This window comes from Plectropomus leopardus, chromosome 14 (genome assembly GCF_026936395.1).
Source record: "Plectropomus leopardus strain MGB_pleo_1.0 chromosome 14, ASM2693639v1, whole genome shotgun sequence".
Classification (NCBI taxonomy): Eukaryota; Metazoa; Chordata; class Actinopteri; order Perciformes; family Serranidae; genus Plectropomus; species Plectropomus leopardus.
In genome coordinates, this window is record NC_142189.1 from 485,363 (window position 1) to 501,310 (window position 15,948).

At 42.3% G+C, this 15,948-nt stretch overlaps 2 protein-coding genes across 2 annotated transcripts; both read left to right on the forward strand.

The window, feature by feature from the left end:
- The first annotated feature begins 700 nt into the window (after positions 1-700).
- On the forward strand, positions 701-4,908 carry tbpl2 (TATA box binding protein like 2). The gene is made up of 8 exons (XM_042482009.2): positions 701-856; positions 1,494-1,656; positions 1,790-2,003; positions 2,684-2,771; positions 3,255-3,346; positions 3,451-3,618; positions 4,379-4,473; positions 4,697-4,908. The coding sequence occupies exons 1-8, from the start codon at positions 794-796 to the stop codon at positions 4,771-4,773; spliced, it is 960 nt and encodes a 319-aa protein (XP_042337943.1). The 5' UTR covers positions 701-793; the 3' UTR covers positions 4,774-4,908.
- An 803-nt stretch (positions 4,909-5,711) lies between these two features.
- atg14 (autophagy related 14) lies at positions 5,712-15,356 on the forward strand. The gene is made up of 11 exons (XM_042501449.2): positions 5,712-6,232; positions 7,639-7,701; positions 7,883-7,925; positions 8,629-8,710; positions 9,435-9,672; positions 10,633-10,862; positions 11,326-11,443; positions 12,714-12,804; positions 13,873-13,958; positions 14,096-14,270; positions 14,808-15,356. Exons 1-11 carry the CDS (start codon positions 5,955-5,957, stop codon positions 14,928-14,930), a joined length of 1,527 nt encoding a protein of 508 aa, XP_042357383.1. The 5' UTR covers positions 5,712-5,954; the 3' UTR covers positions 14,931-15,356.
- Positions 15,357-15,948: the final 592 nt, after the last annotated feature.

A 15,948-nucleotide genomic window follows, 5' to 3' on the forward strand; every position in this document is an offset into this window, starting at 1 on the left:
CTTCGACAATAATAATAAGAAATAATACTGGAAATAAAATAAAAAAATATACTGACGAAAGTAAAAACTAATAATACTGACAATAATCTTTAAAAGTAATAATACTAACAAATATAAATAATTATAAAGAATTCTGACAATAACATAAAATAGCGAAGATTAGGATAAAGAACAATAATGTCAGGATTAAAAATAATTACACTAACAATAAAATAATATTACCGAAAATAATTTTAATTTTAAAAATGAATATAACATATTATTATTATTATTAAAATTATATAAAAATTAATAACACTGACAATAATTCAAATAATAATTATTATAACAGTGACAATGGTGATCATTCTGAAAAACTAAAAATAATCATTCTGATGATGATGATAATACTAATTAATGCAATATTTTTTTCTTAATTCATGTTGTCTGAACGTTATTTGAAAAACTCTTTGGGAACTGAATGTTTGTACATTTAGAATATTTCCATGTGATGAAGAGATAAACAGCAGAGAGCTTTAATGTTCGTTAAATATTTAGAGATGTTGTAGAGAGCATTGTTACATTTCTTCTTTTTATTTTATATACATGTTTGATATTATTTATACTGTTTTTCTTTCACTTTTTGTCAGACTGTGTGTGTGTGTGTGTGTGTGTGTGTGTGTGTGTGTGTGTGTGTGTGTGTGTGTGTGTGTGTGTGTGTGTGTGTGTGTGTGTGTGTGTGTGTGTTGATCAGCTGAGGATTAGATGCAGCTGTGCAGCTCTCAGCCTGGCTGCAGGTCCTGGATCAGGTCTGATGGTGCTTGAAATCATGGATGAGTCAGCGTTGGAGCGTTACTTTGATGACTCCATTGCAAATGTGAGTACAGACTGACTCTGTTTGACTCCCAAAACTTTATTTAAAATTTCCTTTTTTTTTTTTACGTTTCTCTCTCATGTGAAGTCAAACTGTCTCATTTATTCTGAATATTCTAAGAGGAAAACAAATCACTTTCTGAGTGTTGTCAGAAAACATGAAACATGTTGCAAACCCACATTTCAAGTCATCATATTTTAATATTTATTTATTGTTATTTATTGTTTAGTTTTCACAACGTATTTCATAATTTTCTGTTGAGGTTCCCTCCCTTTTTTAATTTATTCATTCATCAGCTAATTTTGATGTAATTTTCTGGCCACTTTTTACGATTTTTCTGAAGTGACGTGAAGCTGCAGCTGCAGCACTAAATCCTGCAGACTTCAACTGAAGAAATGTCAGCGTGTAAGCGGACGCTCTCACTGTGGATTCATGTTTCAGTCTTTTATGAAGAGAATGATGTGAAAGAAAGATTTATTGTTTATTCACAATTATTATGATGCCGTGTCGCTGCAGCACGATACAGAAGATTTCCCGGTTTGTCAGCCTTAAAAATAAAACACTGAATAGGGAATAACAACAATATTTAAAATAATAATAATAAATAGATTAAAAATAAACTTTTTTTTTTCCCCTGTAGGACTCCAGCTTCATTTTGGGGGAGGAGCTGGGCCTCCAGTGCCCCGCCCCCTCACTGGCGGGGAAGGCGGGACCGAGTGGCGAGCTGGGGGAGGAGCTCGACCTCAGCTTCCTACCTGATGACCTCAGCACGCAGGAGGAGCCGAGTCGTCATGATGACACAGGTATGACACTGCGGGCCTAAGTTTTCTTTAAATTTCACACAAACATTTTAAAGGCAAAAAAGTCTGTCAACACTTTTGGGCGTGGCCTGCGTGAGGTCACATGGTGCAGGTTAACTCTGTGGTCGTGTTTCAGCGGCGAGTCACACGGCAGCTCTGGACCTGTCTCACGACAGCGCCATCTGTCTGGACTTCAACTCCCAGGATTCCACAGCAGCAGCAGCTGAACCCCAGAAGGGGCCGTCCATGGCGGCACTGGTCGCCTCCCCCTTCTGTCCCATGACCCCGATGACCCCCATGACCCCTGTTACCCCAGTGACCGAGAGGTCAGGAATCATCCCGCAGCTACAGTAAGTTACTTTACTGATACTGCAGTACTGATACCTGCTAGGGCTGGGTGATATGGAATAAAATAAAATCAGTCGACCCTTTGACTCCTAAGTGAGATATGAAGATATTATAAGGTAATTAATATAATTTTGGTTTAAATCTTTATTTTCTGTCAAACATTGAACATGACAAATATACGGTAGAACAGGCATCACCAACTGGAGGACTAAAGAAGTCACTTTCACCTCTGCAGATGTGTCTGTTTCAGACACTTTGGTGCTGTGAGGAGAAGCTGCACTGTTCATCTGTCTCACTGCGCTGCTGTCGGACCATCGGCTGTTTGATCCGCCATGATGAAATGCTGTGGCTGTCAAACACTCAGCTGTTCGACAGTCAAAGTCCTTCACTGCGTTTGGTTCTCCGCTGCGCTATTCTTATTATCATTGGCTGTTCGTGTTGTCTGTCAAAACGTGGCTGGAATTTGTTCTATCGAATTTCTATCGATTACGTCTCATATTTCAATCAAGCAAAAGTTATATCATGATTGATATCGTTATTGTTTTATCGCCCAGCCCTATGCAGTACTGATACTGCAGTGCTGATACTGGAGAACTGATAGTGTGTGTGTGTGTGTGTGTGTGTGTGTGTGTGTGTGTGTGTGTGTGTGTGTGTGTGTGTGTGTGTGTGTGTGTGTGTTTAGAAACATCGTCTCCACGGTGAACCTCGGCTGTCCTCTGGATCTGAAGTTCATAGCCCTCCAAGCCAGAAATGCAGAGTACAACCCGAAGGTAGCGCCGTCTTTGAAGGCCTCCTGTTCAGCTGTTTGGTTCCAGTTAAATTTCAGGTGGATTTGACTTTGGATTTTGCGTCTTCAGTTATTTGTGAAACCTCTGGTCCGGGAACGGTGGGACGGTGGGACGCTCTGCAAACTGTAACTAAAACAAAATGCAGTCATCTATAAACTGTTTTGATGTATATTCAGCTGAAACAGTATAGAGAGGCTCGCAGGTTTGGATGCGTGTTTTCTCTAAAAATCACCAAAAAGTTTGAGGGAAAAAAAGAAAATCACCAAAAAAAGCTCTCAAACCTGCCAAAATATCGCTGCAATTTTTAAAGAATAATGCTTCATTCATTTATTTTAGGACTGTAGATGGTGAAATCAGGTGTCGAGAAACATTGTCATAAAGTTTTTGGACAGTCCTCACAGTTTGTCCGTCCTCGTTCAAACACGGATGACGATCGATGTAACGTGTTGAGTTTTGTTGTTTCAGCGTTTCGCGGCCGTCATCATGAGGATCAGAGAGCCTCGGACCACCGCGCTCATCTTCAGCTCCGGGAAGATGGTCTGCACCGGAGCCAAGAGGTCAGGCTGTCCCCCTGTCCGTCCCCCTGTCTGCTCACCTGTCTGTCCCCCTGTCTGCTCACCTGTCTGTCCCCCTGTCTGTCCACCGGTCTGAGCGCGTGCAGTGAGGAGCAGTCGCGGCTCGCAGCGAGGAAATACGCCCGCGTGGTCCAGAAACTGGGCTTCCCTGCCCGCTTCCTGGACTTTAAGATCCAGAACATGGTGGCGAGCTGCGACGTCTGTTTCCCCATCAGACTGGAGGGCCTGGTCCTGACGCACCAGCAGTTCAGCAGGTAGACGCGCTGCAAATAGCAGTTTCTAGGCCTGGAAAAGTTTTGGAAAAGTAAATATGTCCTGAAGGTTTTGGAAAACTCATGAAAATCTTTCTCACAAGCCCGTTTAATAACGATAATTTCTGTTGTTTCAGCTTCTGGCTGATAATTAATAAATCTGCTTTGTATAAACGGGATCATTTATGGTGATTTGAAGTAATTTTCCAAAACCATGAGCCTGTAGGTTTGGAAGACATGTTTTCTTTAAAAATCCTCCAAAATGTTTAAAGAAAAGAAAATGTCAAAACTTTTTCTTAAAAATGACAAAAAAAGGGAACAAAATCATCCAAATTCTTTTAAAGAAAAAGAAATAGCTAAAAAAATCAAGGAATCAAAAAAATAAGAGGTTTTTTTTTCCTTTGAAAAAAAATAAAGGAAAAAAATGCCAATTTTTTATTTAAAAGTGACGAGTTCTGAAGGAATATTTTCCTTAAAAATTGGCAGTAAAATACAAAAAAAATCCAGCCACTTAAAGTCGTATGCCCCTCTGCTTACAAGAACCTGATGTATCTGTGGTCATTTCAGAGAATGTTTGGTCTGTAACATTTGCCTCAAAGTCCTGGAAAAGTCCTGGAAAGTTATTCATAAAAATGTGAATGAACCCTGCACATGAAATTCTTTTATTTATTTCAAAGAACTTTAAAACGCTCAGACTTCCTCTCTGGTCAGTCGGTCTCTTCAGACAGACGGTTGTAATTATCAGCGTCTTTTTGGTGCACAGTTATGAGCCGGAGCTGTTTCCGGGCCTCATCTACCGCATGGTGAAGCCTCGCATCGTCCTGCTCATCTTCGTGTCCGGGAAAGTTGTCCTGACAGGTAATCAAACTCTGGAGGGTTTGTTTTTTGATTTCTTACAAGATGTTCGTCTCCTTATTTTAGGAGCTTTCTCATCATAAAGAATATTTTTATAGAAAAGATCTCGGGATTCTGAGATTATTTTTGATTTTATGATTTTTTTTCTTTGGTGAACGCCGTCCATTTCCACACACAGGTTATAAATAAAGTTGTAATAACTCTGCAGTCTTGTGTTGAATTTCAGGAGCTAAAGAACGAGCTGAGATCTATGAGGCGTTTGAGAACATTTATCCCATCCTGAGAGGCTTCAGGAAACAGTGACGTCACTTCCTGTTTATGTGTAAATAATATTTAGTGTGAATCTGTTTTATTTTGTGTTGTGGATGGAAAATGAGTCAGCTCTTTGTTTTAAAGTCTCTGTTGAAAGAAAATAAATGGGTCTGACAAAATTCTGCGCAGAAAACTTGTTCAAAGCTCAAACTCTGATTTTCTGTTTTTAAACTTTTGAAATGTTCAATTATCGTCTTTTAAATCGGACTTGATTTTTTTTCCAGCTGATTTTTAAATAATGTCTTCAAATGTTTACATTCTCTTTTATTTGACCTAAAAAAATCTGTGTCTTCCAATTCTAGGTCAAACTTTTGATTTTTGTGTTTTTGTTCTGTTCATTTTTTTCAGTATTTGACCTAAAAAGGCAACATTTGAGTTTTTTTACTTTATTTTATTTTATTCATGTTTTTATTTTTCCTCTGATATTTTTAATTTTTTTTATTTTATTCACGTTTTTATTTTTCCTCTGATGTTTTTACTTTATTTTATTTTATTCATGTTTTTATTTTCCTCTGATGTTTTTACTTAATTTTATTCATGTTTTTATTTTCCTCTGATGTTTTTACGTTATTTTATTTTACTCATGTTTTTATTTTCCTGTAATGTTTTTACTTTATTTTATTCATGTTTTTATTTTCCTCTGATGTTTTTACTTTATTTTATTTTACTCATGTTTTTATTTTCCTCTAATGTTTTTATTTTATTTTACTCGTTTTTATTTTTCCTCTGATGTTTTTACTTTATTTTATTTTATTCATGTTTTTATTTTCCTCTGATGGTTTTACTTTATTTTATTTTATTCATGTTTTTATTTTCCTCTGATGTTTTTACTTTATTTTATTTTATTATTTATTTATTTAGTTTTTATTTTGCCTCTGATTGACGTTGCGGTGTGTCTTCGGCTCCGCCCACGGCGCTGACGTCATTTCATAAACAAACCCGTCACGTTCTCAGGCGAAACCGGAAGTGGCGGACTCATCGTTGGCTCATCAAAACAAAAACATCTGCGGGACTTTCAGCGCGTTTCTGCTCTCAGCGTTTATGAAACGTGACGCAGATATTTGGGACATTTTAACAGTCAGCTGACCGACATGGAGACGTAGCGCGCGCTCAGCTCAGCGGCTAGCTCTGATAGCGTTAGCATTAGCTTAGCCGTTAGCTCCGTTAGCTCCATGGCGTCCTCCGCGGGGCTCCCCCCGCTCGGCCCGGACCGTGCCGCCTCATCCGCCGGCCCTCACCTCGGCGGGAGGCCGCCTCTCCGCCCCCACCACCCGCACCCCGCGCCTTCCGGCCCGGGCTGCGTGATGGTGGAGTCGGTGGACGACGCGGAGGGGCTGTACGTGGCGGTGGAGCGGTGCCCCCTGTGCAGCACCTCCCGCCGCAGGCTCACCTGCGCCCGGTGCGTCCAGGCCGGGGACTTCGTGTACTTCGACGGCAGGAACACCGAGAGGTAAAGTCCGGAGTCCGGGGCCGAAAGCATTAGGCTGACAGCCTGTTCTCCGCTGCTCTGCCGCTGCTAATGCCGAACCCCAGACACAAAGCTGAAGATTTTACAGAAACCTTAACTTTTCAGCGTATTAACGCAACTTTTCAGGATACAGCTGCTGATTGTTGAAGAAGTATGAGCCTCTTTACAGTTCGGCATCAGCAGCGAGGGCTTTAGTCCTCCGGATTTCAGGCTGTTCTGCACTCTCCTCTCACTGCTCGATGCCGATCTCCATAGACAAATTCAGTAATTTAACAAAAGCCGTAGTTTTCCGGAAAAATCCGTCAACATATCAGGTAAAATCTGATTTCTCTAAAACAGCTTTCACCCTCTTTACATTTCGGCATCAGCAGCGAGGTCTTTATTGCTCCTGATGTGGAGCTTTTCTCCACTCTCCTCCCTGTTAATGCCAGACTCCGTCACCAGATTTGGTGATTTTACGTTGGCTTTGATTTCTTTTCCGCAAAATTAGAGAATAAATCAGGTTACATGCGTTATCAGTGTATGTCTGAACCAGCTTTAGAGTTCGGCATTAACATCAATGCAACATTAATATCAACCGATCTGAAATGTTTTCTTGTCTTCATTTGTGAGAGCTGCACAGCATGTGGACCCAAAATAACTTCGTCCTCACAGCTCTAATGTCAGAGGTCATGTTCCCAAAGTGGACTCTGGGGAATACCATGGATCTGTACAGCTGCTAGCAGCACAACAACAACAACAACAAGGGACTGTTGGCTATTTATCAGAGGGGAGGGGGAGGCATATATAATCATTCTTTAAGGACAGGGAGGGGCTGAAGGTTTCTTCATTTTGACTTTAGGGGAGGGGCATGTAACTTTATAGGTTGTATTTTCTATTCATCAATCTTTTTTAAAGGCAAGTTGGGATTTTTTACTTAAAACTTTTGGCATCCTTTTCTTTAAAAAAGTTGTTTTGTTTGTGTTGTTTTTTGAGATTTGTTTTTCCTTTCATTTTTTTTCTTTGTTTTGCAATTTTATAATTGCAATATTTGGGCACTTATTCATTATTTAAAATGTTGAGTGATTTATGAAGAAAACGTGCCTTCCTAACCCTTGTGCAGTATGCACGTTTTTTCAAGGTTTATTTTTTCCTTAAATTTTTTGGCTTTTTCCCCTCAAATGTTTTAGGATTCTGCTTTTCTTTCTTTTATAGTTTTATTTACCTTTGATATGTTTGGCAATATTTAAAAAAACAATTTTTTTTTATTATTATTCTGATTTAAAATGCTGTCTAAATCTGTGGGTTTTGGAATAAACTACATTTATTTCATCCACGACTGTAGCTTCTCTGTAAAGTCTGAACGATTTTCTAATGATGTGACAGTTGTGTCTGTCTTTTTTCTGCAGATTTATTGAGAAGTTGGAGCGACTGAAGAAGCTCAGAGAGGAAAAGGAGCAGCTGCAGCACAAGTAAACACCGTTATAGACCGTTGACCTCAGTGTGATACCGTTATCAGAGATACAATCCTAATTAGGGCTGAAAAAGCATCAGGTCATGTGATTGACGTAAACAGTGTTGCGGCCTCGCAGGTCGGCGGCTGAATGTCCGTCTGTGTCCAAATCAATAAAAACAGCTGTTGTCTCCTCGCAGAGTCATCCGGGACATGGACAGGAAGCTGCAGGCGGACGAGATGGTGAGTTCACTTATTTTATTCACCCACATAAACCAGCCGCAGAGCAATGCCCCGCGGCACGTTGACTCACTCGTAAACGTCTTCGGCCTCTATGGAAGCATTAAAAGGCCAACATAAAGCGTTTTGTTTGAAACCATCAGTGAATTGCCTTGTCCAAGTTCAAACTGATCCATAACAAACTTTATCTTTTACATTTTTAAATGTGTTTGCAGGTCTGAAACTGAATTTAATTTGCTTGACCAAAGTTGCTTTTTAATATTGTAAATTTTTAATTTTTTTCTCTGAAAAGTTTTTTTTTTTACTGATTGAAATATTAAAAAAAAAAAAAAGTTTCACGCCATTATAATGAAGATGATTTTGAAAGTTAAGTATTTGTGTTGGATACATTTAGTGATTTTTAATTTCATTTCAGTTCCTAATAAGTTTTTAAATTTGTAATAGCATTTTTGACTGCCACTTACGTCAAAATAAATTTGGGTTTTTTTTAATTGTGAAGACTTTTGCTGCTTTATAAAGAAAACATTTTAATTCATGCGTGGCTGAAGATGATGGGTTGTGTCAAATAAAAAGTATTATTTTAAAAAGTTGTTTCATATTCAGAGTGATTAATATTCTGTATTTTTATCGAAAGTTTGTAAAGAGGTGATGGTCGTGAAATTCAGTCAGGTCAGACTGATGAATCTAACGTGTCGTCCGTCCTCAGAAATGGAAGATCATGTCGTGTAAGATGAAAATCGAGCAGCTGAAGGAGGCGGTCGCCGGGGGCAACGAGGAGGTGAAGAGCGGTGAGTTATTTATTCTCAGTCACCTCAACTGAGGCTGAAGGTTTGACTTCGGATCGACGTACGAGACTTTATATGGTCTGAGATTTTGGAAATCCTTCTGTCGCGTTACGGAATAAATGTTTTTCTTTTTCTCTGATTTAAAAGTAGCATTAGAGTAAAGTGAAGTACTTTCTCACCAGTGTAGTAATCTACATCACTAATGATTATTGATCTTCGTGGAACGGTGTCGATACTTTTTCAAAGTACCGAATGTCGTTTGAATCAGAAGAGGGAATTTTAGTTAAAAAAAATAAGATACATTTTTTAGTTTTAGTTTTTTGGGATTTTCCGGAATCGAACCCACAGCCGTTGCGGCGAGGACGTGTCCTCTGTCCATGGGGCAAAAATAAAAGACAAAAGTAATGCTGGATCATGTCTCCGTGTTCTGGCATCAGCGAAATGCTTCTGAGGAGACTTCATTTTGGGGGAAACTTGGTGTATCGAGATTTAACCTAAAAGTATCGCAGTGGCGTTTTCAGCCCGTAACGCTTAGCCCCTCTGCATGCACGTTTCCTTTAGTTAAAAATGTGAAATCTGTATTTTTATTGTTTACAGAGGATTTTCTGAGGGATTCTCTGGTCTGATGTGATTTCACTGAACGTTTCATCACGTTTCTGCACGACGCTGGAAAAGCAACCTGTACGTTTTTGCCGAATAAAAGATTCCTGTCCTCCTCCTCCTGCAGATAAAGACCTGCTCCTGCGCTCCCAGGAGGAGAGCCAGCGGCTGCAGCGCCGGGCCGGGCGCCACCAGGAGAAACGGGACAAGATCGAGCGCCACAACCGCCGTCTGGGCGAGCTGCTGGAGAGACGCAGCCGCGAGCTGCAGAGCCGGCTGAGCCAGCTGGCGGCGCTGAGACGGGAACACATCCTGGAGCTCACCACGCACATCTTCCCCACGCAGGAGGAGAAGCAGGGCAGCAGGTGAGAGCACACACACATGCGGGGGCCATAAGGGTCATGAAGCACCTGGAAAAGTCATGGAATCTGTAAATAGCAGTGTCCAAGCCTGAAAAAGGTTTTGGAAAACTAAATATAACCTGAAAGTTCTGGAAAAGTCCTGGAATTTTGTTACGTAAACCTGAATAATAACACATGATGTGTTCAAGGACCATCAGAAATTACAACACAGTACAATTTTTTAGTTACAGTTTCTGGCTGAGATTAATGGTGTCTTTTTTTTGATGTTTGGAAGGCATGTTTTTTTTTAAAAAAAAAAAAGAAGAAAAAGAAAAAGCTTTTTTTGGTAAATTGGCATCAAAATTTCAAAAAAAAGTAATGTCCCTTTACTTGCAAAATTACCAAAAATATTTTAAGGAAACAGTTCGCTAAAATCTTTTCTTAAATAACCAACATTTTTTAAAGAAAATAAATTGCCAAAATAAATTTGTCAAAAAAAAAAATTAAAGACAAAAATGTCGTCAAAAGTTTTTCTTTAAAAATCCCACAAAAAAGAAAGAAAAAAGTTGCCAACATTTTTCCAAAAAACAAGAATGAAATTACGCCCCCCCTCCCCTCATAAATAACAGACAGTCCCTAAATTAGATTTTAATATTCAGTTCTGATCCTGCGCTGAATTCTTTATTTTTGAAAATAATGCAGATTTTAAACGCTGTTGTAAAGTGATGAAAAAGAAGCGTTTAGGAGAATGAATGTTTGCTCCCTAAAATTTGTCTCAAAGTCCTGGAAAAGTCCTGGAAAGTTCTTGTTAAAAATGTGTATGAGCTCTGTTTGTGAAGTTTCTGACATCAGAGCTGAAACTAAAAACCGTTTCCGTGTTTTTTTGTTTGTGTGTGAATAAATAAACTGAATCTAAACTGACTAAAATCTTTAATGAGTTTTTAGAATAAAACGTCGTCTTTTGTCCCCGTGTCTGTCCCTCAGAGACCCTGCTGATGTGGTGGCGGAGTGCGACCCAGCGCTGACCTCCAGCACGGTGAGCGAGCTGGCCGAGGCACGGAGGACCACCTACCTGTCGGGACGCTGGATCTGGGACGACCAGAACGGAGAGACCAGCATCAGTATCACGGGGCCCCCCGTCACCCTGCCCAGCAACGGGGACTGCTCCGCCTACTACAGCTGGGTGGAGGAGAAGAGCACCAATCAGGGCCCAGGTGAGGCACCGGGGGGTGGGGCTTCAAGGCAAGACGCGACAATTTGTCCCGAGATACTCAACTGTGTTTGTTCAGGGGCCAAATGACAAGAGGCCAGGGGCCCCTCACAGCGGCCCCATACAGGCTTCTGTTTTCGAACGATGGAAGGATTTCTGGACATTTACAGATTTTTGCGTGGGTTTTTTTAAAAATTTTTTTTAGGATTTTAGGGCATTTGGGGGATTTCAGGACATTGCTTGAATTTTAATTCATTCCCAGGATTTTAGGACACTTTAGGACAGCCAGATTTGGCCTGCAGACCTTAAGTTGAGTATCACTAAATTGGTCCATCAGTCTACCCCAAAAAATAATGAAGTTGTTGTATTAAGTAACTGATTCAGAGCCTCCTTCTCTGTCCTTCTTTCTGTCCTCTGCTCTCCGACCTCTTTTCTGTCCTCCTATGTGTCTTCCTGTCTGTCCTCAGAGTTGGACCACATCAACCCGGCCCACACCATCAGCGCCGCTCTCTGCTACGCTACGCAGCTCGTCACCATCCTGTCCCACATCCTGGACATCAACCTGCCCAAGAAGCTCTGCAACAGGTGAGACAGGGGACACCCGCTGCTGCCTTCAGGGACTCACCAGAGCATCAGAGAACAGAGCGCCAGGGAACACAGAGCGTCAGAGAACACAGAGCGTCAGGGAACACAGAGTGCCAGAGGACAGAGCGTCAGGGAACACAGAGTGCCAGAGGACAGAGCGTCAGGGAACACAGAGCGTCAGGGAACACAGAGCATCAGAGGACAGAGCGTCAGGGAACAGAGTGTCAGAGGACAGACGGTCAGGGAACACGGTTTCAGTAAACAGTGTCAGAGAACAAAGCGTCAGGGAACAGAACATCTGGGAACAGAGGACAGAGCGTCAGGGAACACAGAGTGTCAGAGGACAGAGCGTCAGGGAACAGAGTGTCAGAGGACAGAGTGTCAGGGAACATGGTTCCAGTAAACAGAGTGTCAGAGAACAAAGCGTCAGGGAACAGAACATCTGGGAACAGAGTGTCAGAGGACAGAGCGTCAGGGAACGCAGTTTCAGTAAACAGAGTGTCAGAGGACAGAGCGTCAGAGGACAGAGCATCAGGGAACACAGAGTGCCAGAGGACAGAGCGTCAGGGAACAGAGTGTCAGAGGACAGAGCGTCAGGGAACAGAGTGCCAGAGGACAGAGCGTCAGGGAACGCGGTTTCAGTAAACAGAGTGTCAGAGGACAGAGCGTCAGGGAACACAGAGCATCAGAGGACAGAGCGTCAGGGAACACAGAGTGTCAGAGGACAGAGCGTCAGGGAACAGAGTGTCAGAGGACAGAGCGTCAGGGAACACAGAGCGTCAGGGAACACAGAGCGTCAGGGAACAGAGGACAGAGTGCCAGAGGACAGAGTGTCAGGGAACGCGGTTTCAGTAAACAGAGTGTCAGAGAACAAAGCGTCAGGGAACAGAACATCTGGGAACAGAGTGTCAGAGGACAGAGCGTCAGGGAACGCAGTTTCAGTAAACAGAGTGTCAGAGGACAGAGCGTCAGAGGACAGAGCATCAGGGAACACAGAGTGCCAGAGGACAGAGCGTCAGGGAACAGAGTGTCAGAGGACAGAGCGTCAGGGAACAGAGTGCCAGAGGACAGAGCGTCAGGGAACGCGGTTTCAGTAAACAGAGTGTCAGAGGACAGAGCATCAGGGAACACAGAGCGTCAGAGGACATAGTGTCAGGGAACGCGGTTTCAGTAAACAGAGTGTCAGAGAACAAAGCGTCAGGGAACAGAACATCTGGGAACAGAGCGTCAGTTCTCAGTGTGTCTGACTTGATGTTTGTTTGTTTCTCAGTGAGTTCTGTGGAGAAAATCTGAGCAGATATCGATTCACCAGAGCGCTGAGCAAACTCAACACCAACGTCCTGCACCTCTGCTTCTCCCAGGTCAGAGACAGCATGAGGCAACTGAGACCACATGAGACAGCCTGAGACCAACTGAGACAACATGAGACAGTCTGAGACCACATGAGACAGCCCGAGACTAACTGAGACCACATGAGACAGTCTGAGACCACATGAGACAGCCCGAGACTAACTGAGACCACATGAGACAGCCCGAGACTAACTGAGACCACATGAGACAGCCCGAGACTAACTGAGACCACATGAGACAGCCTGAGACTACCTGAGACCACATGAGACAGCCTGAGACTACCTGAGACCACATGAGACAGTCTGAGACTACCTGAGACCACATGAGACAGTCTGAGACCACATGGGACAGCATTAGACAATATAAGACAACAAGAGACAAACTTGAAATGTCAGTTGTGAATATTGATCGTCCCTGAGGAACAATATTTGAAAGTGTTTCAGGTATTTTACCTGTGTGTGTGTGTGTGTGTGTGTGTGTGTGTGTGTGTGTGTGTGTGTGTGTGTGCTCGCATGTGTGTGTGTGTGTGTGTGTGTGTGTGTGTGTGTTTGTGTGTGTGTGTTTTTTGTGTGTGTGTGTGTGTGTGTGTGTGTTTTGTGTGTGTGTGTTTGTGTGTGTGTGTGTTTTATGTGTGTGTGTGTGTGTTTTATGTGTGTGTGTGTTTTGTGTGTGTGTGTGTGTTTTATATGTGTGTGTGTGTGTGTTTTATATGTGTGTGTGTTTTATATGTGTGTGTGTGTGTGTTTTATATGTGTGGGTGTGTGTGTGTTCTATGTGTGTGTGTGTTTTATGTGTGTGTGTGTGTGTGTGTGTGTTTTGTGTGTGTGTGTGTGTGTTTTATATATGTGTGTGTGTGTGTGTGTGTGTTTTATGTGTGTGTGTGTTTTATATGTGTGTGTGTGTGTGTGTGTGTGTGTTTTATGTGTGTGTGTGTGTGTTTTATGTATGTGTGTGTGTGTGTGTGTGTGTGTGTGTGTTTTTTATATGTGTGGGTGTGTGTGTTTTATATGTGTGTGTGTGTGTGTGTGTGTGTTTTATATGTGTGTGTGTTTTATATGTGTGTGTGTGTGTGTGTTCAGCATGTGGACAGTGAGAAGCTCCACCCTCATCACACTCTGAGGAACATCATGTTTCTGGTTGCCCCCGACAACGACAACCTGGGCAGGTGAGACTCCACAGGTCGATTTCAGAAATCTGAAATTTTCGGTTTCTCGTTAAGTTTGGTTAAAAAACGGTGGCGTGTTGTGATCTGACGGGTCTCTGTCTGATCCTGGTTCCGGTCTGTCTCTGGTCCCGGTCCAGGACGGGTCCGTTCGAGGTGAGCGCTGACCTGGAGGAGTCGATGGAGTTTGTGGAGCCGGAGGCGGCGGGGCCGGCGGAGGAGAGCGGGGACGAGGCGGTGACAGACGAGGAGACAGACCTGGGGACGGACTGGGAGACGGTGCCCAGTCCACGATTCTGTGACATCCCCTCACAGGTAGGACACACCTGAATCATCAGGACCTCAGAGACCACGTCACATTACTAGGGGCATCGAATAATTATTTATTTATGAATAATTATTATTAATAAGAATTATTATTATTTATTAATAATTTATTTTTTCTTATTATTATTTTATCTTTAGTATTTTAGGAAATTTCTTGGATTTTAGAACGTTTCCAGGATTTAAGGTCAGTTTAGGATTTTTGGACAGTTGTAGGATAACAGGACATTTCTAGGGTTTTTGGACGTTTCTAGGATTTTAGGACATTTTTAGGATTTTAGGACATCGTCAGCAAGTTGACAGCAGGGTTTTGAGCTGAAACTCCGGTTTGGTCCTCTGCTGGAGGAGGGATGCTTGATTTTCAAAATAAAAGCTGAAATAGCAGCACTGGTCGACTCGTCTTGTGAACAGAAGCCGTTTGATCTCAGTGATCTTGTTTTGAAAATCAAAGGAAGTGAAAATGACAACAGATTAATCTTCCAGCACTAATGCTGTATTCCTCCTCCTCCTCGTCTTCTTCTTCTTTAGTCCATGGATCTTTCCCAGAGTGCACTGCAGGTGTCTCAGCCGTCAGCGAACACAGGGGGGATGATCTCGTCGGCGGCGGCGTCCGTCACTTCCTGGTTCCGGGCGTACACCGGACAGCGCTGATCTGATCTGAGGTCTGCTCGCCACAAAGGGAAAATTTCTGCTCTTATCTTTTCACTTTTCTTCTTTGTTGGTTTTTATTTGTCTGTTTGACGACAGACATTTGTTACCACGGTGATGATGCCGCTTACATAACCGCAGACTGAACGAGACGCCGCGTTCACAGGGGACATCGGGTCTGACACCAGAACTGAATCTGGTTTCGGTCCGTTTGAAGGAAGCGACTCTGTTTTCTTTCTGTTTTTGAAGCCTCGCGAGGATCGAACGCCGACACCCGATGACAGCGGGCGAAGTGTCACGTCGACACCAGAACTCGTTGGCTCTTCTTCGTTGGTACTTCTGTTGAAGGAAGAACGTGTGATTTGAAGTTTTCTGTGTGTTCACATGAAAAGATTTCAAATAAATCCTGTTTTATGGTTTTCTTCTAAACTTTTTTCAGACAGTTTCAATAACTGACGACTTTTTCTGGCAGCCAGAAGATTTACAAAAACACAACTCAGTAAAACAGTTTTCCTCCTGCAGCACCAAAGCAGAGGCGTGTGTGTGCAGTGTGAGCGTGTGTGATAATCCACACACACAGTAATATCTGTGAGCGTGCACGTGACGGTTTTAGTGCACAGATCCTTTGAGCTGCAGATTAGCGTGTTAGCAATGATCGGTATGCAGCGCTGTACAGAGAAGCCAAGAAACAAACCACAAACTACAAACCACAAGCCACAAACCACAAACCACAAGCCACAAACCACAAACTACAAACCAGAAACTACAAACTACAAACCACAAACTACAAACCACAAACTACAAACTACAAACCACAAACTACAAACCACAAGCCACAAACCACAAACCACAAGCCACAAACCACAAACTACAAACCAGAAACTACAAACTACAAACCACAAACTACAAACCACAAACCACAAACTACAAACCACAAACTACAAACTACAAACCACAAACTACAAACCACAAGCCACAAACCACAAACCACAAGCCACAAACCACAAACTACAAACCACAA

Bases quoted from the DNA above. Each gene is read 5' to 3' on its own strand.
- tbpl2 (XM_042482009.2), top strand. From the start codon at position 794: ATGGTGCTTGAAATCATGGATGAGTCAGCGTTGGAGCGTTACTTTGAT. The intron at 2,772-3,254 runs GTAGCGCCGTCT...TTGTTGTTTCAG, and splicing joins ATGCAGAGTACAACCCGAAG to CGTTTCGCGGCCGTCATCAT. The intron at 3,347-3,450 runs GTCAGGCTGTCC...GAGCGCGTGCAG, and splicing joins GTCTGCACCGGAGCCAAGAG to TGAGGAGCAGTCGCGGCTCG.
- atg14 (XM_042501449.2), top strand. From the start codon at position 5,955: ATGGCGTCCTCCGCGGGGCTCCCCCCGCTCGGCCCGGACCGTGCCGCC. The intron at 7,926-8,628 runs GTGAGTTCACTT...GTCCGTCCTCAG, and splicing joins AGCTGCAGGCGGACGAGATG to AAATGGAAGATCATGTCGTG. The intron at 10,863-11,325 runs GTGAGGCACCGG...GTCTGTCCTCAG, and splicing joins GAGCACCAATCAGGGCCCAG to AGTTGGACCACATCAACCCG.